Source organism: Podarcis tiliguerta, assembly GCF_965153285.1.
Source record: "Podarcis tiliguerta genome assembly, chromosome: 6".
NCBI lineage: Eukaryota > Metazoa > Chordata > Lepidosauria > Squamata > Lacertidae > Podarcis > Podarcis tiliguerta.
This window is the reverse complement of record NC_139539.1, coordinates 57204004-57231763: the sequence shown is the minus strand read 5'-3', so window position 1 is coordinate 57231763 and position 27760 is coordinate 57204004. Positions and strand designations below refer to the sequence as shown.

The 27760-nt window shown below is 40.1% G+C and overlaps 1 protein-coding gene across 13 annotated transcripts in view; it reads left to right on the top strand.

The window, feature by feature from the left end:
- Window positions 1–27760, top strand: part of DAB1 (DAB adaptor protein 1) — a 635724-nt gene that overhangs the window by 551167 nt on the left and 56797 nt on the right. For all 13 annotated transcript variants that reach the window (XM_083448084.1, XM_083448089.1, XM_083448096.1 and 10 more), the window contains 2 exons: window positions 8159–8298; window positions 12759–12857. In XM_083448084.1, coding sequence (XP_083304210.1) covers window positions 8159–8298; window positions 12759–12857 — 239 coding nt within the window. The remainder of the gene's footprint in view (window positions 1–8158; window positions 8299–12758; window positions 12858–27760) is intronic.

Genomic DNA, 27760 nt, shown 5'->3' with positions numbered 1-27760 from the left:
ATGAGCAAGTTCAAACATGGGCAGGATTGAGCCCATCAAACACAGTAGGATTTACCACTCAGAAAGCTTGCATAGGAGCAGGCTGCATGTTCTTTAATTTTCTACATAAGTGGGCTCCAAAGCTAGACTTTTGCAGTGCAAATGCTCTTCTATACCACAGGCACTCTAATGAAATCTCCACTTTAATATTAACAAACATTTATAGGGGAAAAAAGCAGAATTGAAACATAATTGCTCCCGGCTGTTATGGTCTTTCTAGAAATAATAATATAACTTTATCTTGAAAGTCCTAAATTCAAAATTAAAATTCATCAGTCAGCTCTTTAGAACTAGAGTGTGAAATTGATCATCTTTCTTTGCTTCCATTACCCTGGAAAACATGTACTCAGTCAGTGTCTCCTGCAGTAGACTTCCACTAAACAATCCCACTGAGATTTATCTAAAAGTTTAATCAAATGTAATTTATACAGAGGTCATCACGGTAATTTTGCCCTCTTGTCTCAATCACAAATTCCGCTTTGTGCTATTAAGAAATAATTCAATCTGCCATTAGTTTATCTCACAAAAATGATTAAATGCACACCTCAGATATCTACTGTTATTTGCTGAGGCTTGGGTGGAGAGGGAAACCCTTAAAACCAAACAAAACAATCAAAAGAATGAAAAAGCAGCACACCTTGATATACACAATTGACTTCCATTTCAAAGCCATGTCTAATATTGTGGGAGGGATGGTATAAAATGGCAGATTGCAAATAAACACAGAAAATAGCCCTTTATTATACCCTTGGTGCTAGGAATTGAGATGTACAGAGGCATTTGAATATAGTAATGCTATTCAAGTACTAATCATGCAAAGTGCTGTAAAAAGCTCTCAACTGGAGTTTACCATGAATGACAATGCTAAACAAAATGAAAGCACTGCTGAGATGATAATCTAAATAACGTGATGGTGTAGTTAAGGTATCACTGTATTTCCACATACAATTATGGGTAATTTTTTGAAATGCAACTCTAATGGAAATTCACCTAAGCTCTGCAATAATCTTCATAAGTATAGTCCTATTGGGTACAAAATTCTCATCCTCTTGAAACCAGTGGGAGTTTAGCAGCAATTTTTTTAAAAAACCAAAAATGGGAGCAGTGTCAGTTGCAGTGTTCGCTTCCAAACAAACAAACAAATAAAAATGTTGCACAAAAATATAAACACACGCACAAACACATGTGCATGCTGCTATCTCAATAGGAAGGAATTTCCCACCATTCTCTTAGTAAGCAGGTGTTAAAAGAAGTCTGCTGGGAGGAGTAGGTTGATCTTTGTTGACATCTGGAGACAGGAAGGGCTGCTGTGAGTTCACCTTGAATTTGAAGCAGGTGTCAAGCACCTTCTAAAAGGAGTGGATAGGCTATGTTCCTGGGCAGGTCCCACGGGAAGGAGGCTTTGAAGAAGCCAGCTAGGATGGTGGAAAGGCTTAAATCAATGTATGAAAATGTCCACGGAACTTAAGTTAATGACAGACCCATTCAGTTTTAGCAGGTGGCTTTTTGACACTATAGCATGTGATTAGAGATTCTTTTTCTGTGGTGGTGAAGTGGTAGCGATGGGAAGGGCCACAAGCTCAGTGGTAGAGCATTTGCGCTGCATGAAGAACATCCCAGAAAATTATGCATGCTGTGCATTTAGAACACATCCTCTCCACTCCCCCCCCCCCAAAAAAAATCTTGGAACTGTGGTTTGTTAAGGGTGCTGAGAATTGTAGCTGGGTGAGGGATAAACTATGCTTCCCTGGATTATTTTTAGGGTGTGTGTGCTTGAATGTGCTTTTCAATCTATGCTATGTATGCTGCCTCATTTATGACCTTGGAGGCTGACAAGAAAAGAAAGCTAGATATAAGTTTGTTAAAAGTGCTTTAGGTATGCGGCTGACTTTAGGGGAAGCGGGTTGGACTAGATACAATGGCAGGGGAGCTTCTAAACTTACAGGTTCTGGCCTCCAGGACTGAGTTGTTTTCTATAACTTTCTTGATTTGAAGAACTGGTGACTCCTATTCTCTCAAAATTTCCAGGGGTTCTGAATGGTATCTGGCCTACCTTTTGACAGTTATGAGCAGATTATTAACAGAGATTGTGGCTAGATTTCTGGCTGCAAAAATCTGACCACTAATCTGACCACATAATCTGATTATGTTATTTACTTACGCCCTTTTAATAAAACTTAGTCTTAGTGTCCACATTGTGTATTGTGTTGTATAGCTTATTTTAGACATATTTTATATCTTCCTGACATCTTATATCACATATGTATTACAGCCTATTTTAATGTATTTAGGACATGTATTTTACATGCATGGTTCTTGGTTTTAAATTGTTGGGTCTATGACCATATAATAAAGAGTTAGATTTGAATAAAATTCTGTTGCATAGTGTGGGGAGGAAGAGAGAGATTTCGAAGTATTCCCCATTAGGTAAAAGATGGGGGAATCAAATGCAAGTCCTTTCCTGATTGAGGGTTAATCTTTTTCTAAGGTGTTGTAGCACCTTAGAGGTCATTCCTGACTGCAGTGTTTTGTATTCTCACCATGTCTGCGCTATAAAAATGCTAATTGCCTCCACGAAAACATAGAGTGTTTACAGCGTGGCTGTGTGTGCTACTGGATCAGATCCCTTTGAGGTTTGAAAAACATGTTACCTCAAGTTTATAATCTGAATGTATGACAGATAGTGTGTGGGCAGTTTATTAGTGCAAAAGACAGGGCAGTGTCATACTATAGAGCCTTCTGCTTAAGGCATGCTATTGTCTCTGCTGATAATATCGTTATATATTAAAAGTTTAAGAATCAGATGATTCACACTATGCCCTGAGGGGCACTTAGATTTAAATAAAAGAATATAATCATTTACTCTAGGTTATGAAATGTTTTGCCTTTTTAAAAGAAAAAAGAAAGAAAAAGAAACAAGATTGGAAGTCTGATCTTTTTTAATTTCGAGTTATTCTGTTTACCCTGAGTCTCATCCAGGACAAGGCTTCTTAGTGGATCCTGAGCTAAAAGGACAGTGGACAATCGAGAAGCCTGTTATGCTTTTCAAAGCCCCTTATGAGTAGAGCTGTAACATACATTAATTCACCAGTTTTGCAATGAGCTCTCCCTGGTTTGAAGCCTTAGGCTCCCTGATGCACAAAACCCCCATTCTCCATAGCTTGTGTCCGCAGAACTTGGTCTCAGCTTCAGTTGTTGTTTTTTTACTTGATGCTTCTTTCATTCCACACCATGCCTCTAATACTCATAATCTGTCAGCACCCCCATGAAGATTCGAGACAAGAAAGATGGGTGACTGATTTATTAAACTATAACAACCAAAGGATCTGCAATCAGAATAATTCAACCAAATTAACAAAAACCAATGAAGTGTGGGAAGTGAGGTGTACTGTTAGCAGGGTTTCAACTCCCATCTCCTGAGCGAGCTGCCAGACACATGCTGTGATCACACAGCAGGGCCTGAGAAAACTCTTTCCCCCTCACTGCGTACTCCTTTGGGATATGAACCTGACATTGATACCATGGCCCTGTTGGCCAATATTCACCCGAATGCACCTAAGAGGCCCACTCTGGCTCCGATAGCAAATGCAACCCACCCCCCTCCATACAGGGACAGAACACAATTTGTTATCTACCTGTCTGGAAGCTATGCCCATCTATTATGAATGCCCTGCTTCTTAAGCTTGAATGTATGTTGGATACAGGTTGCCTAGTGAGAAAGAAACTCTGAATGCTCAGATGTGCTTCCTTTTATTGTTCCTTTCCATATTCCATGGCTCAACCCTGGTGTGGAAGACAGTTCCCAGGCCTGAGTCCTGTTGAATACTAGCATACATTAAAAGCTCTGGAAAGGTTTATGGACCATTACCTGAATGCAAGGTGAGGCTTTCACATAAGAATAGGATATAAATCAGTGATTTATAAGACATCTTTCATGATCATTGCTGGTGATCTGTTGGTGAGAATAAGTAACCTCAAAACTATTCAAACCCCAGCTTTAATTTCCAAAATAGGTTCTATGGTCTTAGTTCAGTTTTTATTGTTTTGTCTAAATGTAATTGTTTCGTTGTTGTGTGTGCGAGGGTGGGAAGTTTTTGCTAGCTTTTTGAGCTATGTAAAACAGCCAGTGGTAACAGGATTGCCTTTGCTTGAATTGCAAATTCAAAAATTGCAATTGCATTGAAGAGCTCTGAAGATTTATCGGTTGACTGAAAAGGATAAAGACAACCAGGTGCGATGTTCTAATTCGACAGCAAGCGACATCACTGCTAGTCACAGAGGAGGAATGTTTCCATATGGCACATGCATGTCTTAAAGGAGAACAGCACTTACACAAATTAAATGTTAGTGGCAAGACCCCTTAAAATGCTTCACATACAAGGTCTTTGCAAACACCTGTACAATTACACATTTTAATTAGCTAGGCTTAAGTATGCCATTGTATGAGCACTGTGTGCAATATCTGCTGAGTCACTTATAGCAGCATCAGTACCAGTTTATACCTGTGTTTCCCAACCTTGGGTCTCCAGCTGGTTTTGGACTACAACTCCCATCATCCCTAGCTAGCAAGACCAGTGGTCAGGGATGATGGGAGTTGTACTTCAAAAAAATATCTGGAGACCCAAGTTTGGGAAACACAGGTATAGACACCTGGATTCAGCAAGAAGCACATTGCTGTGATTGAGTTCTGGTAACATACATATGTTACATGGGTAAGTAGTAATTTGAGATCTGAAAGATATTTCACTTTCCTCTGAAAACTTTCAAAGATATGCATCATTCGGTAAAATACCTCTGGAGGTAAACAGCCACAAGGGTAAATTACGTATATGAGTAAGAGAACAGTGAAGAGGAAAGAAGGGATATGTAGAAGCAAGAAAAGAATATACATTACAGGGCAGAAAAGCTGAATAAGGCTCTTTAGGGAATAGAAAGCTGGTCAATTAATTCTGCTCTGGGCTTTCCATGCAGCATTCCAAATTTGTTGTTCAGCTTAATGACGCTTCCATTCTTTCACCATACCATGCAGTATTACAATATATTATAATGCAGAAATGTATTATTTATGCTGCTTTAAATCACACCCAGGGATCTTGTTCAATATGTTCCCTTTAAATGCTGTCATGTGTAATGAGAATATGCCTTGGCAAGGGGCCTCTTCAAATGTTACTATTTCCATACATCCCTGTGTGTGATGAAGAATGGTTACAGGTCTCAGGTATGACATAAAGCCTTTCACAGGAGAGATCCTGTGAATATGACCCTGCAACACAGAATTTGTTTTTTTGATGTGAAGATGTAGAGGTGTGCAAATCCAAAAAAGTCCCAACTCCATTGTGTTTACAGCTTTGGAGGTGAAAATAGTATCTGAACAGAACAGCGTGTAACATTACCTTAAATTTAGAATGGGAAACCCCCAAATAGGTTTTCCCCCCTACATACACTGCTACTTTTATTTCATTTATACTTTCCTGCTTCCACTTTATATTCCTAAGGATCTCCATGCAGAGCTGGTTGAAAGGGCTTGTATAAAAAGCACAACATGGACTATGCATAATCAAAATTATACTTACATTGAACCACAGAAATGCTTATTTTAATCAGTTGACTAATGGGTTAAAATCAAAGCAAATGATTAACTAAACAGATGGCAGCCCTTATATCTGCATTCACTCTTTTCAAGGATTTTTTAATCCATTTGTTTGGTTTTAGCATTCATTTATTCTATTTTCATCTACTTTATAAATATGTGCCACCTCCGCAGTTTACTGATCAGCCTTTCAATTGTATCAAAGCACTTTATTTCTCATTATACGGTTTTTTAAATAAATGCTGAATATGCACAAACAGTATAGGAAATTCATGTAAGTTCATAGAACTGAACATCACCAGGTTGTTGGTATGGGAAGTCCAGGCTCTGCCTGGTTCAGAGGTAGACAGCATCATGCCTTCCAGATGTTGTGGTCTAGAGCTCTCATGGACAGTGGTCAAGAGACTATGAAAGTTGTAGTCCACAACATCTGGAGTGTGCTGTGATGACCACGATAATCGGAAGCCAGCTAGAATTTAAGTGTTCCAACAGTGAGTGAGTACTGTTGTGCCACATCACACAAGCACACAGAAGAAAGGACAGTGGCAGTGCCTAACTTGTTAGATATAATGAAGATTGTTGACAAAAAGAGTTTGCAAATTAGATTTTATTTACTGCAAAACAAAATAATTGAGACAAGAATGTTTACACACATGAACGGCATGTAGAATAGCCTGATGGTGATGTTAAGCATTGTTGTGCATCCAGATGTGATTTCCCCCCCTCAGAGCTTAGTGTCGCAAATGTTACTTTATTGCTCTTAGCACTCAGTAGTAACATCTGCCTCAGCATTTCCCTCCAGCATAATTTAAAAATTACTTACAGTTTCTGACTCATCATCCATGTGCCATTAGTCTTTTATAAAATGTTGTTTAAGAGCATGAGGACACAACCATTTGATAAATACTGTCTGGAAATTCAGACGAGAACTTGGTGTAATAAGGAGATGATGTGGGTGGAAAACTGTGAGGTTTTGTTGGCATCTCACCAGTTTCCTTACATGTTTGAAAGTAATCAATCAACCACAGAATTTACAAGCTGGCATCTCCCAGGAGGAAAGCATGCAGGGGTCCTAGTGAATTTTATTGTATTGTTTTCAAAACCATTTGTGGGGATGGGACAGGAGGAAAAACAAAATTTTGAATTATTATAATTTTCTTAGAATGATGTGTATTGTTTTATGAAGCATAATGTTTTACTTTTCCTGCACTTTGCTGAAGTTGTTGCTGTAATTGTAGTTATTGTGCCCTGCCCTTGGAACCGTTTGGTTGTAGGGCAATAAACAACAACAACAAATATTAAACTCTGAGTGGCTTACAACATATAAAAGAATTGTAAAGCATTAGACATTAAATATTTCCTGATACAGGGTTGCCTTCACATGTCTTCTAAAAATAATAAATGTGATTATTTTTTTAAAGTGGAATGTTAGAGGTTGTGGTTCTCAGATGTTCAAAGTTGTGGGGAACTGGTAGCATTGTTAATTTGAGTTGAAGGTATCATACATGTTACTTGGTGGATTGATTGCTAGATTTTGACCTGGGATATCAAATGTTCAAATCTCAGCCAAACTTGAGTGTTCCGGAATGGCTGGAGTTGGGCCAGTTCTTCTCTCTCTTTCATCCTAGCTTATCATGCAGGGCTAATTGTGTAGGCATGTGGAATAATGATTGTAAAACATGTTGCGTAGTAGAAAATTTCGTAGCAGCTGCAACATTCCACATGGAAGGCAAATGATGCTCTTGCTGGCGACCTCCATTGGGGATAGTCTGAGAGCTTGTACACACTGAAGCATTTTTCAGCTGTTAATCCACATTTTCCCCATTTGAATTAAACCAGAATAATCTAATTTGAATCTGTATATGAGGAGCAACTTTCACCTTTGCGGTTTATACCATTAGTTGTTTGCTGTTGTGTTTCTTCCCGCCTTCTAATTTATTGATTCCATTCTGCCAGTTACATACTGGCAGGGCATGTAGGCAGATATGCTATATATACAACTTGCTGTTGTTCTAAAAAAACCCACCCAAAAAGTGTGTGGAAGAACATAGGTGATTGCAAATTTGCCAGTACATTTTTTTGAAACATATATCAAGATACGTACTTAAGGACCTGCATCAATCCTCCTCATTTCCACTGCCCTCTGGTGTGAAGGAGCCATCAACTAAGTTGTTTAAGCAGATTGCTGCTGGTCACACTTCAGTGGTGTTGGTGGTGTTGGGAGATAACATCTGTAACATGGATTGTGGCTTTGAAAGTTGACTTGACTGGTATGCACTAAAACAATATTTAAAAATTCAATTCATTACAGTTAAGGAGTAGAAAAGCACACTACCAACACACACACACACACACACACACACACACACATGGTTGCAGTCTGAATAAAAATGCTCAAAAACTTGGACTTTGATAAAACATATAGACAACAAAACAGATTAACACATCTAACTGGCCTGTAGACCTTTAGCTTTTCTACTGCTTTCATAAAATTACATGCATTTCAAAACTGCACCTCTCTCTTTTCAGGTCAGGATCGCAGCGAAGCCACTTTAATAAAAAGGTTTAAAGGCGACGGGGTTCGATACAAAGCAAAACTCATTGGGATAGACGAAGTTTCTGCGGCACGAGGCGACAAGTTATGTCAAGATTCCATGATGAAATTAAAGGTGTTGTGAAACTCTCCCCCCCTCCCCAAATATGTTATTGATCAAAGTATTACTTATTTGGACTGAGCCATGTTTATGTGAAAAGGGGATTTGAGGAGTCAAAGAGCTACCTGAAACATCACTTCCAACAATGTTCTTGCACCGATTCCCTGGTGTTTGGGGCCCTGATAGACTGCTTCATTGTCAAATTTTGTAAAGCCCTTCTTCCTATTAAAAGTCATGACATGGCCAATCAGATTTAGTCACATGGCTGTATCAATGCAAAGAAATGGAGGAAAATCCGCTTTGCTTGCCCTCAGTGACATCATCACATTGACTGTGGTGATAATGACACGGGGAAGACCAAGCACATTTTAAAGGGGAGGGAAATACGTGAAGAGACTTTGGATTCAAAGATCCATGCCTTTTGGAGGTCATTTCTTATTTTAGATCAGGGATGGCAAACCCCTACCCTTCCTAATGTTGCTGGACTGCAGTTCTCATCATCCCAGGCTGTTTGTCATCTTGGCTGGGACTGACAGGAGTTGGAGTCCCAGAACATCTGGAGGGCCACGGGTTCGCCTGTTTTAGATGGTACAGAAGCAAATGTTCCCAGTAAACTTATATGTATTCGCAACAAAATCTCTGATCTGAGAAACAACATTGTCCATGCAAATGGGGTAAGGATAAGGGACATAAAACGAAGCCACATAAACATGCAGTGGAATATGATGTACATATTTATAGTTTATATGCCAACATTTACTGCACACACATCTTGTGTTTCTACAATATTTTTGTCCAATTTTTAAAAAAGCAAAAGTTGGAAAGGGATTTTAAGTACTTGGTAATTAAGGAAGAACCCAGTTTGAAAGGCTGGCTCTTTTTGTGTCTAAGCAGCATGTACCACAGCACTTGCATAAGATTAAACTGTTTGTAGTTTCTTTCTCATTCATTCCTTGGTTCCATCTGCCAACAAGTGGTTTGGGAGCTTCTGGCTGTTAACAAGGCTAGGCTGGCCCTTTTGTCTCCATCCCAGAGGGTCTCAATTTCCATCTCTCCTCCAAAATGTTTGATTCCTGTTAGCATAATTGAGAGACTTGCTTGCGTAATGTTGAGAGGTTACTAGAACCAAAAGAAACAGGTGGTGTCACAAATTCAGATTGCTGTTTGCTCCTGCTCTATTGGTTTTTACCATGTACTGGGATGGTATTATTTATTTCTTTTTAAATATTCATGTCCTTCTGCTGAAAATTTACCTGCAGCATATTAATTTGTTTCTACTAAAGGCAGTCTTATTTAATGGCCTACATGAAGGGCATAGAACCTGGCCACTTGCATTTGGACTCTGGGACAAGTCACCATTTGTGCCAGATTCTTTCCATAAGCTTGCATCATTTGATAGGGATGCCCTCTTGTATCAACGGGGCTATGACACCGCCCTGGAATCCCTGAGGCAAAGGCTTTGGGACATTTCACATAGCGACCTGCAATCTTGATCTCAAGTAATTTGTGGCCTGGTAGCAGAAGGAATCCGATATGGGTACGACTTTCAGATACCCTCATATCTTAGGAACCTGTCTGTACCAATCTAACGGCGTTTATTTACCATAACCAGACTAAATGTATTTCCATCGGAAGTGCTAAATGGTAGACTGAGAGACATCCCTTATCAGAATAAGCTTTGTTTATGTTCTCAGGACGTTGATTGCATGAAACATATTTTATTGCATTGTGGGCAGTATGAGCAAGCAAGGGACCAACTGATCAAACACATACTGGCAAACCTGCTGGGAAAATCTGAAGCTTCCCATATTAAATATCTTTTGGATGACAGTTCTAATGATATTACACTGGCCGTAGCAAAGTTTCTCTTGGAAGTTAAAAGAAACAAGTATCTAAAAGCTTGATATAAAACAAAATGGCCGCCCCGGTTCCTCTCTCTTTTGTGGTTGACTGTCTTAATTGTATTTTGTTCTGAAATTTTTGATGGGTCTTTGGATCACAATAAAGATTTAAATTTAAAATTCCTAGGCATGCAGTGAATGCTAACTTGTGCGTACAGAACAGTTCAGAAACATGAGTAGTGGTTGCATATTATTATAGGAATATTTGTGATCTCTCACGATAAATCTCCAGAAAGCAAAAATCACTGCCCCAATAAAAAAATAAACTAGCATTGTCATGTTATAATAATTTGGAATGCAAAATTTTTGTACTCAGTGGGTGAAAAATGAACATCATACTTTAGCTGCAGTTCATTCATCTTCAGCACCGTGCTCTTCTTATAAAAAAAGTGTGCCTAGACATTCTGTTGTTGCGTCCATAACCTAGGTTTAAGGCACCATTTAGCTCCTAGCTTTCATATCTTGGTCTCTAACACTGATCGGAGAGTATACATTACTCTTGTTGCCTTGAGCTTGAAAATAATACAGGACTGATTGAATGTCTCAGGGTAGTTAGCACAACTGAAGGGATGTGCAAACAGCCTGATTTAGGGTTGTGTGCTGGAGAGCTGCTTTCAGTTCTGGGATTAGTAATTTGTAAGCACCACATACCAGAGTCTGAAAATATTGCTGCTGCGAATAGACACCAGAAATATTGATGAATTTTTTAAAAGTGTACATCCAAATAGCATGCTTTTGTCAGTTTCACATTACAAAACATTACTGAAAGTAGATACTCCAAATATATATTCGTTTCCATGGCACCAAGTACAATATATGTAGAAAATACAGCTTCCACCTGTAGAATATCCATGCAAGGACTTCTAAGTAGTAAATCTAATTTATTAAACAGAAACAAACAATAATGACATATAGAATGACTATATGTGGAAGCATAGCATTGTAATAGTATTAGTAAATTTTGTACTCGATATCTGCAGTTCCTTTCCTTTTATTTTCTCCAAGTTTCTACCTATTCTTATCTCAGTTTAATGCCTCTTCTTCTTCCTTCCTTCACTCACCTTAGATACCCTAGTTTCTGAGACTTCTACCCAGTCGCCACCCTACCCCACACAGCCGCTCATCACACCACACTAGCTCATCAGTGCTGTCACAAGTTTGACTGTTGCAAGACAGTGTTATGCAGTTAAGCATAATGTTCTACTATAACTAGATACCATAAAAGGGGATCTGTAACATTTTAAATTTGATAGATGCTGAAGTAGGGCATTAAGACTAATGGATTGTATGCATACAGCAGATTAGGTGGGGATACTTTCTAAACTGTACTGCCCAAGATTAGAGATTGTGATGCCACATGCTTGAATGTGTCCTCAAGAGAAAAAATAAATCCATCTGTATGGAAAACTAGCATGTCTGCAAGAAAGCTGGGCTACAATATTTCTTCCGGATACCTTTTTTCATATATGTTTTTGTTTATTTACACAAGGTAGCGTTAAAGCATGTTATTTCCCCATGTGTAGCCCAAAGTTATACAGTCTGATGATGTTTTTTTGCCACAAATGAGACCTGCAACAAATGCTTGCAGAAGTTACTGTTCTCTATTCAGGATTCCATCTGCTACTGCCATGTTGTTTCTCAGAGATCCCATTTTGGCTACAATCCTGTTCATACTCAGCACCAGAAATCGCTATTGGAAAGAGTATTGATGATACTATTTACACTAGCTTTAAAAATAATGAATTGGAACAGAAGAACTTATACAGCTGCCTCTAGCAACAGTGTTATTTTCTAAATAATAAATGCATTTCCTAATGTGGCAAAGAGAAAGACTGTGGGTGTGGTTTGTCTAAGGGGTTCTAATTAATGCATCAAAAATAAAACACCATATTTTGGCTTTTTGTATGAACAGCCAGAGGCCTTATTTGTTGAGGAAAAAGTGGACTAGTCCTCTGGTTGTTCGACTTCTGTGATTACATAATTCTTTATGAATCTAGAACTTAAAAAGAAAAAGAAAGATAATATTTGTGTAAAGGCGGGGGAGGGGGGAGAACTCAAATCAGAAAAGAAAGAGGCAAAGAATGTGGATACTAAGAATTTTCTACCTACTTCCAAAAATGGAAATTTCATCAGCTTCACCTACCTAGAAATAAAACATTTCTACTGTGTTCCAAGGCAGCAGAAAAAAGAAGAATGTACAGGGAAATTATCAGTACAGTAAGATTTTGATTGTGGCAAAACTACATGGTTTCAGATGAAAAATGAATAACACAGTTCATAGCAGGAGGGTGTTTTGAAAATTGATATGTAAAGTGGATCTGCCTATGGAAGCCAGTGTCCAACACAGTCCTCAGTACATTTATACAGAAGTCAGTACCAATTAATTCAGTGGGCCTTACTTAATAACAAGTATCGATAAAAGAGAATATATTGCCCCAAACCAACGGAAAGCTGAAAGTGTTCAGTTCTTTAAGGAATAACACACTGCCACTGCTCACTAACGTCTGCAGACAATGGGCAGAGACAAAATGTCAAATTATTTTAAATCGGAACCATTCTGTTTTCTCCCAACAGGGAATTGTTGCTGCAACTCGTTCAAAAGGGGAACACAAGCAGAAAATATTTTTAACTATCTCATTTGGAGGAATCAAAATCTTTGATGAGAAGACAGGAGTAAGTAAAATAATGACACCAGACAACACAATTGAATCTCTTGGTACTTGTATCCTTGAAAGCTTCCTGTGGCTGGGCAGTAATTTTTGATCAATATAAAGTCACACAAAACAGATGACATGCTTCATAAATTGCTTATTGTAGATCATGGGTAGGCAAACTAAGGCCCGGGGGCCGGATCCAGCCTAGTTGCCTTCTAAATCTGGCCTGCGGACTCTCTGGGAATCAGCGTGTTGTTACATGAGTAGAATGTACCCTTGTATTTAAAATGCATCTCTAGATTAATTGTGGGGCCTGCCTGGTGTTTTTACATGAGTAGAATGTGCCCTTTTATTTAAAATGCATCTATGAGTTATTTGTGGGGCATAGGAATTCATTCATTTCCCCCCCAAAAAATATAGTCCGGCCCCCCACAAGGTCTGAGGAACAGCGGACTGCTCCCCTGCTGAAAAAGTATTCTGACACCTGCTGTAGATCAAAGCAACAGCCTTCAATAACTAAGGCGTAGTTATTGTTTTGTTTGTTCGTTTGACACAGTAACTCAACGAAGCTACTTCTGTGTCTGATATGATTTTATCCACATACCTTGAAGTTGTTAAAACTAGGGCCAGGGGCTTTTGTGATAGAATACATAAGGTGATGTAGGACATATTAAGGACTCAATTCTGTCCATTTCCATGTGAAAGACAAACATTTGAACTGGTATTTTGTGTCAAACTACACATGATCTTAATTGTGGGGATGCAATTATCATGTGTAATATTGTTATTCAGATTGTGGCTGCAAGGAAGCCTAAACTGTCTCTGTCATAGGTGCCAACTCCCTGAGGCCTTGGGTGTCTGAGCACCCACAAAATTCCTCATGAAGAGGCTGGTCACCCACAAATTTCAGTGCCAGGGCCCCAGGCACCCATGGTCGTGGGACCAAGCTGGCACTCCTGGTCTCTGTTATGGGGGGAGGGGAGAGAGGAGGGGTTTGTGTTCATATGTAAAGTGCTGAAGGTAAAGGTAAAGGTAAAGGTACCCCTGGCCGTACGGGCCAGTCTTGACAGACTCTAGGGTTGTGCGCCCATCTCACTCAAAGAGGCCGGGGGCCAGCGCTGTCCGAAGACACTTCCGGGTCACGTGGCCAGCGTGACATCGCTGCTCTGGCGAGCCAGAACAGCACACGGAAACGCCGTTTACCTTCCCGCTAGTAAGCGGTCCCTATTTATCTACTTGCACCCGAGGGTGCTTTCGAACTGCTAGGTTGGCAGGCGCTGGGACCGAACAGCGGGAATGCACCCCGCCGCGGGGATTCGAACCGCCGACCTTTCGATCGGCAAGCCCTAGCGCTGAGGCTTTTACCCACAGCGCCACCCGCGTCCCCAAAGTGCTGAAAGTATGTACTAAAAGGGTAGTGGCTGCTTGTTGTTGTTGTTGTTGTTGTTGTTGTTGTTGTTGTTATATTAAAATCTCATAACACAGAGGCTAAATAATGGTTTGAACTTATCTCATAGTCAAGTCATTACATTTCCATCACTTAAACAATTTTATTTTGGATTAACAGGGGCTTAAGTCAAACATTAAAATAAAATCAGAACACACTGAAAAACAGCTTTTATCTTAACTATAATTATCTTCACCATGGCTTATGCCCTCTCTTGAATTTTAAAAAGGATCTCAATTAAATTTTTATATAAATTAACTATTTAGCATGATGCTGGAAATAAAACCAGACTGATGGCAGATAGAATTAGCTTTCCTAATTAATATTATGTTATTGGATAACCAAGATCATTAAACTTACAAGTAAATAATGCAGTGTCAATTATGAAGAGTTATTGGGATAGTACTGGGTACTATATATTCAAAGTATGATACACTGTTTGATTATCTAAGCTTATAACCTTATGCAAGTGTAATTTACAAGTGATGCCAAGGAAGAGTTGCCAATGTTTCATGAACTTGTCCGCCAAGCTCATCCTTCCCAGTGTATCTGAAATCTTTGAGGCATTATGGCAGTATCTGGGATTTACTAGGACATTTCCAAGTTAGAGCAGTTCCTGTGTCCATAGGGAAATTGTTTTCTCCAGACTTCTAGAATGAGAAAAAAAATGAGTATGAGTCAGAGGAAGCATCCACAAAGATGCTAGCACCTGAAAAAGAAGATTTTTAGCTTCACTGGCCAGAATGATAATATAATTTCTAAAGCTATAAGAGAGTGAAGTCTGCTGTTGTCATTCCAGTAGTGGATAGCGTGGATAGTGTAACATAGTATGACATTTCCAGTTGGTCACACTGCTGCTGCTGACCGGGAGGTAGAGGGGAAGTGGCAAAAGCACCAGCAGGATTAGTTCTGCTGGTGTGTTTGCACTGCACCACCATCTCTCCCACCCTGTTATATCTTCCAGTAAGCAACAACAATGTGACTGACCAGAGATTCTGTGAGTTGTGGCACCACACACCATGCACTACAGGATATAGGCCTGCAACTGGTGTGCTCTCATTCCAGTTCTCACTTGAGAACCTGCTACTGTTTATGTCATAAAATGAGGAGAAATCCCAGTTACAGGCCCTTCTTCCTACAATTACTTTATTCTGCTGATCCTGACTTTTCCTCATCGTGCCAGATGTTCCACAGAACACAATAAAGAAAAAAAAGTAGTTAATTAGCTGCAGTTGCTACAGTTGCAATATTCCCATTGAGACTGGGCCATGGAAAGCAGTCTGAGGTGAGTCAGGAACTACGAGCCCCAAGACAGAGTAGGGGTCAAGAACAGGACCAAGGGGCAAGCCAGGAGTTCAAACCAAAGAGCAAGTGAATTCTTGAAGTCAAATTGGAAGCTGGCCCAAATAATAACCTAGGATTCAGGAAGAGCTTGTTTCTCAAGCAAGGATCAGCTGGATAAAGGGTAGTTCTTCCTACTCCTTTCTGCCTAGAAGGATCCAGTGATCAGTCTTGGTGGTCAATCAGGAAGGTAGTTCACTGAGAAGGTTGCCGCCTGCAGTTCATTGATTCTCTACATGGGGCAACCACACATGGATTTACAGCAGCTTCTGACTATTTAGCGCACTTCACATCTTCAAACAAATAATTTCATTGCTGGAACTGAAAATCATGGATGGTTGCTGCATCCCTGTGTGGACTATAATCCTCCTGTCCTCCGGCGCTGCCCCACTGCCCCAGTTTGGATAAGTTCATTGTCATGTAATCATTTGCCAAATTATTACTTATTTCACAAAATGCCCATGTCTGATTTCTCTCATTTGTCTGCGTTACTCATGCACATACGTCTGACCTAATTTAAAAGAGACAAATGTTGATTTTTGTGCGCTTTGTATCTTGTTGGCTAATATTGGATTTTAATTTATCACAATAAAAAAATCAATGTGTAGCCCTAAACCAGCAAATTCTCTAAAAATTGGCATTGGCAGGCCTGACTTTAGATGGATGGTTTTAAAGAAACTGCTCCATAATTAGAGCTTAAAATAATGTATTTGGGTTACTGTCAGAAATCTTGCCTGTGACTTTTTCCTTTGCATTTATAGCGTACTTTCATGTACTGCGAATGTAATATTCATGAAAAAATATACATTTTAATTAATATTTTAGCTGTCTTTGTACTTGAAGTCTTGATGGGTGTGCTTGATGTACTTGCACTTTCTGATGGAAAGTGTCACTCAAGGCAAATACTGTCACTAAGAATTAGAACAATTGTTGGTGAGGTTTCACTCCACTTAACACTTTAATCCTCTAAAACACTGGAGAAAGAAAATATACTGTCCCTCTTACTAGCGTGGGATGATTTAATTTTACTGTTTGTAATTCTTTTTGCTATTTGTGGGAGGAGGGCTGTGATTTGAGGAGGGGGAAGTGTGTCCAAAATGCATGCATGGATTTTTGGATTCCATCTTGCGAGGATGATTAGGGAAGCAGGAGAGGATAATTAATGATACCCTTCCTAACTTGCGCTAGCAAGTTCCATATCTTAGCAGAGTTCCAAACATCCCCCTTTTTAAATTACACAGTGGTTAGCTTGTTGCTAGCTCGTCTAAGCCTCACGATTTAAGATTCCTGGTAAGATCCCTTCTAATCCCTCTTAAAAAGAATAGACATGAGAATCTGATTAAATTTAATACCAAAGTAGTTTACTCACAGAGGGACGCGGGTGGCGCTGTGGGTTAAACCACAGAGCCTAGGACTTGCTGATCAGAAGGTTGGCGGTTCGAATCCCCGAGACGGGGTGAGCTCCCGTTGCTTGGTCCCTGCTCCTGCCAACCTAGCAGTTCGAAAGCACATCAAAGTGCAAGTAGATAAATAGGTACCGCTCCGGCGGGAAGGTAAACAGCGTTTCCGTGTGCTGTTCTGGTTCGCCAGAAGCGACTTAGTCATGCCGGCCACATGACCTGGAAGGTGTACGCCAGCTCCCTCGGCCAATAAAGCGAGATGAGCGCCGCAGCCCCAGAGTCGGCCACGACTGGACCTAACAGTCAGGGGTCCCTTTACCTTTACCTAGTTTACTCACACATTCATTCAGGTTCACAGATAGATCCCTGAAGGCAGGCTTAGGTTACATAACTATATATCTACATCAGGCATAGGCAACCTCAGCCCTCCAGATGTTTTTTTGGGACTACAACTCCCATGATCCCTAGCTAACTGGACCAGTGATCAGGGATGATGGGAATTGTAGTCCCCAAACATCTAGAGGGCCGAGGTTGCCTATGTCTGATCTACATGAACTGTCCCATAAGGGAATTAGTCCCAAGTGACCGCGACTGAGCAGTCACTTCTCCTAACATATAGGAAAACAAAAATGGAGAACACAGAGAGCAGAATATGGAGGCCATGTGCTCCTCTACCAACAACAGGCCACACCCACATCAAGTCACATGCAGTGGAAGTCTGTCCCAGCTCAGGAGGATACAGGAGGTTTTATCCTGAGTGGTACAAAAATATCCCCTAACATGTCCACTATAGGAATGTTGTACTTGACTGCTATAAGTTTCACATCCCACATGTCTTAGATTTGTAATACCCTCCATACCCTTCCCAGCCCCATCATAGAGCAACTGACTGATGTTTGCAGCAAAGTGACTGCATGGAACAAAACAAAAAAAAAAAGAATAGGGGGTGAAGCAGAACCAGATGATAACCACATCAAAACCAAGAACTTACGAAATAAATAGTGGATGGGTGGATAAGTCCCATGGTGGGCTCAGGGAGCGGGGCTTCCTTAAATAGTCTGTGAGTAGCCCAGCGACAGGGGAGTCTTCCCTCTGATCTTCCAGCAACTCCTGGCTCCCCTGAGAGCCAACTACCTACAGGAGTACCTCTGGATACGAATGGGATCCGTTCCAGAACCCCGTTCGCATCACAATTTGCCACTTCTGCGCATGTGCGTGGTGTCATTGCTTCCAGGTCGCCACAGAGCGCAACCCGAAAGCACTCAACCTGAAGCAACTTCAACCCGAGGTATGACAGTATTTGACAGCTGTGCAGGACAGCACCGTCTTTCTTACCTCAAGATTATTGAGTGAAAATATAGCTGTCTTAAAACCCCCCAAAATCATTAGTTTCTGATGCGTACAAGGACTTGCAATATACCAAAAATTCTTCAGTATTTGTTTTTTTAGCAATCTCCCAGAAGTGGAACGGGTCAAATATGTGGGTACATTTAACTTATGAGGGTATGTCAAGCAGGGCAAAGTTTGGCCAATCAGGATAGAAGGGTTTTTTAAAAAAAACATTTCCTTTCCTTATTATTCTGACATTTAAAGTGTGTAATATGTATATCCCAAGCAAATATGCCAAGTGCTATTTATTCTATTCGCTCACTTGCTGGCATAATTAGCCCTCTTGAGTCTCCTCAAAATGATATCGCTGAGATCGATATGCAGAATTTATAACTCGGGAACAGCCTATAGATTTTTGACATTTTCAGGATTATTTTAAGACTGTAAACCTGGTTCCTAATTTAATGGTTTTGTCATGTTTTGATATATACATATAAAGACATATTTTGAGGTTAAGAATACATATATTGAACATAAATAAAAATACCAGTAAAAGTGTGGACTCCAGTAAAAAAAAAAATCAAAAACATTAACGCTACAACCAGTATGGATATATATAAAAAAACCATTGGCAACAAACTCCCACATGAGGACACAAGAGGCCTAATGCTAACTTGGACCAAAGTTCCATGTAGCCAGTGCTCTATGAAGCTTGTGAACAGGGCATCCTGTTAATAATATAAAATATCGCCTGATATTTTATATGATACTCTGCTTCAGCAAGAAGGAACAGATAGTTCCGTGACATCTCAGAAGCTGACAGATTTGTTATGAATAATCTCTCATGGACTGATTAAATTCTGTTGGGTGGCACAAGTTTTCTGTGATTTTCAAGAGGCTGCAATATGCCCCAATGATAGGTAGGTACCATGGAATAATGATTTCATAATATAGTGCCTCCAGCCTCCAGTTAATTTATGCCCGTTCAAAGCATTCTGTCACACACTAGCATGGTCAGGAAGGAGAACTCAGGGTGACATTTTGCTGGTTGAAGTAGTGTTGATACTTTTTTTTTTTTGCTAGGACAGCATCCCCCAACCTGGTGCCCCCCAGATGTTTTAGATAGCAAAAGACTAGAAGTCGCCCAGAGTTGCTGAAGCAACCCAATCAGATGGGTGGGGTACAAATAATTTACTACTACTACTGCAGGAGTCCCATATCTGCAGGAGCCAGTTATACAGTGGTACCCCGGGTTACAGACACTTCAGGTTACAGATGCTTCAGGTTACAGACTCTAACCCAGAAATAGTACCTTGGGTTAAGAACTTTGCTTCAGGATGAGAACAGAAATTGTGCGCCGGCAGTGCGGCAGCGGCAGGAGGCCCCATCAGCTAAAGTGGTACCTTGAAGAATGGTTTCAGGTTAAGAACAGACCTCCAGAACGAATTGAGTTCTTAACCCAAGGTACCACTGTAATCCTTTAATTTTAATTTCATATTTTGCCATGTGTAAAAGAGCAATGCAAGGCAATACGCACATAGAAATAAGAGCAATAAACATGGTATATTAGTCATAATCCATTGATTAGATCTTTCAATTGTGCACAGTCATAAAGTTTCTCTTAATGGCTGACCCAGTTTTGAAGCCAATGTTGCTGTTATGACCTAATTTCTGTTACAGCAAGTTTTTCATGTGATAAATTGACTTCTGAAACCGTCACAAGCTTTTCCACCAATTTAGCTGGCAGCAAATATCAAGATAATATGGCCATGCATTTTTAATGGTGGACATTTTGGTAGGATGGTAGCATCTTGCCTCAGGAGCAGTGGGACAGTGCCAACCACCGAATGTAGCACCTGCCAGCCTCACAAATTTGGCACCATATAAACCTGCACAAGTCAGATTTCAGGTGATTCTTGCTATGTTGCTGGATCAGCTTGGAGAGGAAAGCCTTAAGAACTGAGAGATGGGTGCAAGATAGGGGGTGTCTGTTCTGGGGGGTAGGGAATCCCATGGATATTTTTTCCCCCAAGATTCTTTGAAAATCTTCAGCATCTTGAACTTTCAGCACCTGTAGAATTCAGATTTGCAATTTTTGTAAATATCAGTATGTTGAAATATACAGGCTGTCTTGCTACCCAAAAAATACCCTCAAAGCAGCCAACAATTAAAAAAAAAATCCTTAAATGTTATTTCACATTATGCCTTACATTTTATTTAAGTTCTGAAGATATCTCTCATTTCCTTTCTCAGTGTGTTTGGACTGGAAGGTCAACAGCGTTAGAATGGGGGTAGGGCGAAGAAATGAGAATAATTTGTATTTTCACGGTTGTCAGACTAAAAGTATTGCTGATGGTATCTAGAGCAAGAAGAGGCTAGATTATTATTAAAGGATCCCACCCCCAATGTATGAAAAATTCTGAAGTGTAATGTAATAAATGCCCTCAGGAAACGGGGGTTTTTATAGGAAGAAAATATTGCCAGGAAAGAGGTACATGAATGAATGGAGTATGATGCAGGACATTTTTAACTGGCTTAACTTGGGTGTCTCAATCTGTTGAGGCCCAAAACTCATCTAGGGTTAATATTTCTCAACTTGTGTACAACCATATCATGCAAGTCCTATCCATGAAAGTGTTTTCCTTAACTGCTAGGCATCTATTCTGTTCTCTACGGTTAATTCAAGGTGAGCTTTTTTTGCTGCCAGCACTAGATTCGAATCAGGCTTTTAGAGTGAGCAAAATTCATAGGAGTATACCTAGCATGATATTATCCGCACAACAATAGCATCAATAATAATGCTCACATAGTAATATATGGACTATTTTAAGTTTAACAAGGACTTAATTTTGCTGCTATAGCCAGAAGGTGCTCAGGATGGACTTTGATTTCTGTCTGATATAAAATGTTGATATAAATGATTTAAAATGTCCAGTGTTCAGAGTAATCAAGACCTGGCCCTCAGTTCAACTAAACTAGTCACAATTGTCACATTGAAATCAATGAATTAGTTTAATCAGAACTAACTTGTTCAGTTGATTTTTATTATACATAGCTTCTATCCTATACGTGCACACCAACATTCAGCCCTGCCCTTAATTTATGTATAGCTGAAAGCCCTTTCTAGCAGAATTTTGCGGGTGACATTCCAGCCTAAGAGAAAGTGCTTGACAAGAGAACTCTTGACATAATAATAAAGGAGTCCATCTCAGAACCACTGAAATGTTTTGTCACAAGTGGTGAAAATGCCACAGCAAAGAGTGATGTCCCTGTTTAAAGTCTTGTGTCTATTTGTCTTTGATATCTTCTTCTCCTGTATGTCTGCAAAGTTACTCCCACTTGTAGCCGATATTTTTCTCTCAATGCAGTGTGCTATATCTCACCAATTGCTTTGCAGTTTTTTTGTTTGCTCTGCTGTTAGCAGTTGTATTAGTATCATTTCTGACATTTCCCAGCAATACTGGTGCTGTTGATGCGTTGTGTTGGCTTGCCAGATGCAAAGAACCCAAGTTCAATTAACACATTTTATTCTTTTACACAAAATACAGGAGATTTTGATACTAGTGCTTGGAAGTAGAAATAAACCATTTAAAAAACAGAAGAAAAACCAACCACTGTAAATCTGATAATGTTGGGATATGGTGGCTATTATGGCTCTTCATTTGGTGTAATACAAGATTACTGATGCTGTATCAGTCAAGATTTCTCTGTTTTAAATACTGGAATCAAATACCAAAATTGATTCGTGACGTAGATTCACTGGCAGAGGAAGAGGAGTGTGGGGGGAGCTCACTGCCCCCAGCAGCACGATCCTGGTGGGGTGCCATCGCGGCTCCCGCCGCCCCCCCCCGGTGCTGGGTGCAACACCCCAGCAGGCAGTGTGCCATGCCCCCAGGATGTACCCCACGCCCCTGTGGGCAGTGCGCCACGCCCCCGGGGGCCACGCCAGCCCCACTCCCGCCTGCTCTCCCCCCTGGTGCTGGAGCATGAAGCTCTGCCACTGCGTAGATCCAAGATGTCTGGTGGACTAAATATAACCTTATGTTTCTTGGCTGGAGTAGGTAGTCATTCAGATTCCGGGCATGGGGGGTGGGGGTGGGATAGAAAACATGATTGTTTTGCTGTTTTCATATTTTTGTTCCTTGCTTTTGTTATATGTGCCTATGAACTTGGAATGAACAGATATTCAATGATGCACTGGAAATCTTGAGAGGGGGGGAATATATGAGAACTGTTCAACAATCAAATGAATTAAGTGATAATTTTGATTAACAGAACAGAAAAACAACAACCCTGAAATCATGCTGTGCACAGTTGCTAAAGCGGGGGGGGGGGGCACACTATATTTCTTCCTAAAATAAATAAATGTACCCAGGGAGCAAGAGACACTGTTTCAAAGCCATGAAAGAATCATTGCATGCATTTAAATACAAGGTGAGAGCAGCACAGTGTTAGAGACCCATTCAAAGACATCCTCTGATTTTGCAGCAAAAAGCCAGAAAAAGGGATAAGTAAAAGCAACTCAAAGGAGTTATGCCTGTTTTGAACTAAGCTGGTGTACTGAGTATTTAATTGTAATTTCTGCTTTGAGAGTCAGATGAGAGAAAAAAGAATGAAGCTGAATGCTAAACCTAATCTACATGAAAATGAGAAGGGGCCAAAATCAGCTTTTGCATTTTATCCTGCCCATGAAGACCTTGGATCTTTGTCCTGTGTGAACACTTCCCCAGCAGGGCTTTCCAATATGCCATCTTGCTTTAATTGAAAAAAAGAATTATTATAACCCAATGTGACAAGCTCCTAGGATTCAGCTTAGTTGTCGAACAATTTGGCTCCTGAACGCCACAAACCCAGAAGTGAGTGTTCTGGTTTGCAAATGTTTTTCGGAAGCCGAACGTCCAACACGGCTTCCAATTGAGTGCACAAAACTCCTGTAGCCAATCACAAGCCACACCTTGTGCCTTGTGTTTCTGAACGTTTTGGAAGTCTAACAGACTTCCAGAATGGATTCTGTTTGACCTCCGAGGTACGACTGTATATTACAGGACAAGTGTGAGGCTGCACAATTTAATGCTAACTGATAATGCATAACGCATAACTCCACTCTTTCAGTTACATGCAATAAACCAGGGAAAACCCAGCCTGAATTCTTAACCATATTGAATGGATTTTTAATCTAGACAATAAGAATGCCTGCAATATGAAATTTATATAAATGATTTTAGTGTAAACACATTTCTAGATACCTTATTCATTTAGATCCTTGATTGTTTCTGTATAAAATGTTGTTTTTTTTTGATGATGAGGATGTCAAATCTATCTACCTGGTTGTTTATGGTATATAATTATTCCATTTTATTTGAAAGTGTTTTCTGGCTGTGCCATTTCCAGTATGCTATTGGGCTGGAGAAAACGCTCTAGAAATTCCTTGTGGAGAAGCTCACAAAAACGTTTCCTTGGTTTATCAGTAGAGTCACTCCTTATGGAAGGTGTACTGGGATTGCAGATTTATTTTCCATTTATAGTTAAGCCATGTTTAAGAGGCCGGTTATCTGAAGAGAAGCCCATTCATATTTGGAGAATGTTCCAAGGTTACAACTTCCTTTCTCTTCTATACTTGCCTTCCAGGAGTGAGAAATTCTGTCGCCTATTGTGTGACACAACTGAATGAAAGGCTCCAGGTCACACAGATTCAGTGGTGGACCATTCATTTGCAGCCACATAGTGTTTTGCTAATTTTCGAGAGAATAAACAGCCCCTTCTGAGGAAAGAGTTCAATCATGTTCACGCTCAGAAGTCCTGCTTCCTGGCCCATTTTGTAGTCAGTTCTTCTATCAAACCACAAATTGGCATCCTGCTCTTTGTTCACTTTTTCTTTCTCTCTCCATGCTATCACATTCAATTTGTCCTCTTTTATTTGCTCACGAGCCGTGGAGTCATTGTGGTCTCGGCCAGGGTCTGTGCCTAAAATAATAAACTACTATGTTCATTGGAATGAAAGCGCCAAGTTAGCTTTGCCTTTCACGTTTAAACTGCAGGATCTTTTCCTCTGCTGGCTGCATTAAAAAGCAACAACACAACACCTAGCAGTTAGAATTTAAAATCTTTATGTATTACTTATCTTTGTACCCATCTATGGTCAAAATGAGCAAATTAGCTATATGCATGTGAGGTAAAATAATTTCCACTTGGCATGTTGTAAAACACTTCATAAACAGTATGTCAATGAAGTGTCACAAGGGCAACATTTTCCATACATAAAATCCACGTTTGTGCAAAACAATGCACAGAATTATTCTGAAATTATTAGTAAAAGTTTTCCATGCCACAGATGATGTAGCATTCAGAAAGTTCATACCAAATGTACAACAGCATATACAGTCATTTGCTTTCAAGTTGCTTTTCCCCCTTCAGAGTCAGAAGGCTAATGCTTTCTTTGTGTACTGAATGGACATTTAATCTTGGTCTGCCATATACATACCAGATTGAATGGGATGACATGTTGCATATTTGTGGTGGTTATCATGGTGAAACTGGCAGATGTCTTAGTTAAACCTGGATAAGACCTACAGTTGGCCAAAGTGAAATGCTGAACAGTTGCGCACACAGAATGCAATAATTTATTCCATACTTTTTCACAGAACTGGAGTATCCTGCTAAATTTCAACTGGATGGGTGCAGTGGCTTTTCTGCAAATTTTAGGATTAGAATAACTTTCTATAAGCTATTCATCAAAAAATATCCATATTGCCTATTGAAACATGCCATATTGCAGAAAAACAGACACACAGACTTTTAACAAAAATTGGGGGTGCAGAATATGAAGGGGTTAAATTTATAGTTGCAATAATTCCATCTGATTACAAGCTTAGCCTGTAAGTAACAGTAGCGATTTCCCTCTGTACCTTCTACTCACTCTGACCATGATGTTTCTTCTCTCTTTCCTCATCTTTCCACCCTGACATTATGGCAGGCTTAGAGATGCTATTACCTTTCACTTTCAGCACATGGATATAGCTTCTTATTTTTTTTTTCATGGCTGGATTGCCAAGGTGGGTCCCTGCTTCAATACAAGCCATCTTACAGAGTTCCATTTCAGCTCTGGCGAGCCCAGAATCCTTTCAAAGCATTTCTATTTGGGATTTGAAATTTGTCCAAATCAGATCTTCACCATGTATTGCAGCATGTGGGTAGACATAACTGCTGGTTTGATGAAAGTTTGTTGTGTAGACTGCTCGGTTGTGCTGTGTGCGTGTCATTAGACAAGACAGACAAGTTCCTAGATCATGTATAAGGATATCATGAAGGTGGTTTTCTGAACGAGATTTTCACCTGCAATTAGCATTATTCAATGAAGGATTAGTACCGCTCACTCACTTGTGCTGGGTTGTGTTCCATATCCCATGCATTATGCTTTGTTGAGCTGCATTGTTTCTGCAGGGTTTGCCTCTTACCTGCCAGAGAGTGCTGCCATTAATATTCTGAATAAATACCATCTTTTGTTTTATTTCATAGACACAGGGAAAGCTGCTGAAATATAATTAGCTGCTGTGTTTTAATCAGCTTTAGTTGTTCTGAAATAATTTCCATGCATTATCAGCATTATACAATCTGTTGTAACACCAAAAAAGCATGCATAATTGAGCCACCTGGTTTATTCTTTTAACAGTGCAACCCTACAAATGCCTACTGAGAAGTAAACCTGACTGAGTTCAGTGGGACTTACATCCATGTAAATGTGTAAAGCAGAAGGAGCCAACATGGTAGTCTCCAGATTTAGATTTCCAACTCCCATCAGCCCCAGTCAGCTCGATGATGGAAGTTGTAGTCCAGCAACATCTGGAGGGGACAGTGTTGGCTATCTCTGATCTGAGATGTCCCTCGGTTCTCTTGCAGCCTTGGTAAGGAGTTGCCCAGAGGAGCCTACATGCCTTGGCCAGCCACCTCTGGCAAGTAAGAAGAGCCTCCAGGAGTCTTAGTAGAGAAGACTTTAAGGCTATTAACCACACCAGTATTAACAGATGTGTGCACAGGGAAGATGGCAAGTAGAAATGCATATTAGCTAGTACATTTTGTGAACTTAAAGGTAAAGGGGACCCCTGACCATTAGGCCCAGTGGTGGACGACTCTGGGGTTGCGGCGCTCATCTCGCTTTACTGGCCGAGGGAGCCGGCGTACAGCTTCGGGGTCATGTGGCCAGCATGACTAAGCCGCTTCTGGCGAACCAGAGCAGCACACGGAAACGCCGTTTACCTTCCCGCCGGAGCGGTACCTATTTATCTACTTGCACTTTGACATGCTTTCGAACTGCTAGGTTGGCAGGATTTTTGTTTGAAATCCTTTTGTGAACTTAGGGCTGGTTTAAAAAGAGGCTTCTTCTTACTTAAGGAAATTCATGCCTTTGAGAATTTAACATTTTCCTGTACTTCTAGATAATAGCTGTCACCCCAAATGGAATATATGGCTCTTTTTCTGTTGGTGAGACAGATGCTGTGGACTTAAGTAGTGGATACATCTAGGAATGGATCTAGTAACAAATGGTGGTTGCCATTTTAATAAAATTGTGTAGAAGCTTCTAGCAGATTCCAGCTGGTGGATGAGGAGGATGACAGGACCGAAAGGGCTGTGAGTGGAGGGAAGTCACTTCCCATCCTTTGCACCTCCTGGGACACTCAACAAACCTGCTGCACCTGTGTGAGTGTAGCTGAATAGGACACAGCTGTAGGCAGCCTGAGGAAGTACCAGCTGCCTTGGGCCTGTCCATAATTAACAAGTCTAGAGGGAGAGACTAGGCTGTTTCCATGAACTCCTCTTGTTGTGAGACTTTTGTGGGTGAGCTGAAGGTTTGTTTGGATTCTGAGTGAGAAGCCTGAGGTTGAGAGGAAAGAGTGTGTTCGAAGGAAAATTAACTGAAATTCATTTATATATGTGAGTAACTTTGTATTAATGTAACATTTTAATATGTAGCTGTATTTTTATAATATTGTCTGTTGTTGCCTTAGTTTTTTGTACATTGCTTAGAAGTATTTAAAATATATTGAGCGGTATAGAAATTAAATATTCAATCAATGTGCCACTAGGAAAATATGAACTCTTAATCTGGCATTTCTTCTGCTCATAATGGCCTGTGCATTGTCTGTCTTGTAATGCAGAGATTAAAAAATGCCACTATTGCTTTATAATGAACCCTAGTCATTTCTTTTCCTGTATTTTATTGTATTGACTGAAACTACTATATTGGATCACACTTACGGAATTCTCTCCTCAGAAAATCTTGAGCCTTTATGACTTTTGAAAATGAAGTAGTTTCTAACCAGAATCTTCTATAAATTATATAGGGCAGTGCATGTTTCAACATTTATGGCTGTGAGTCTTCCCTTATTATTTATTAATGCTTCAAATCTG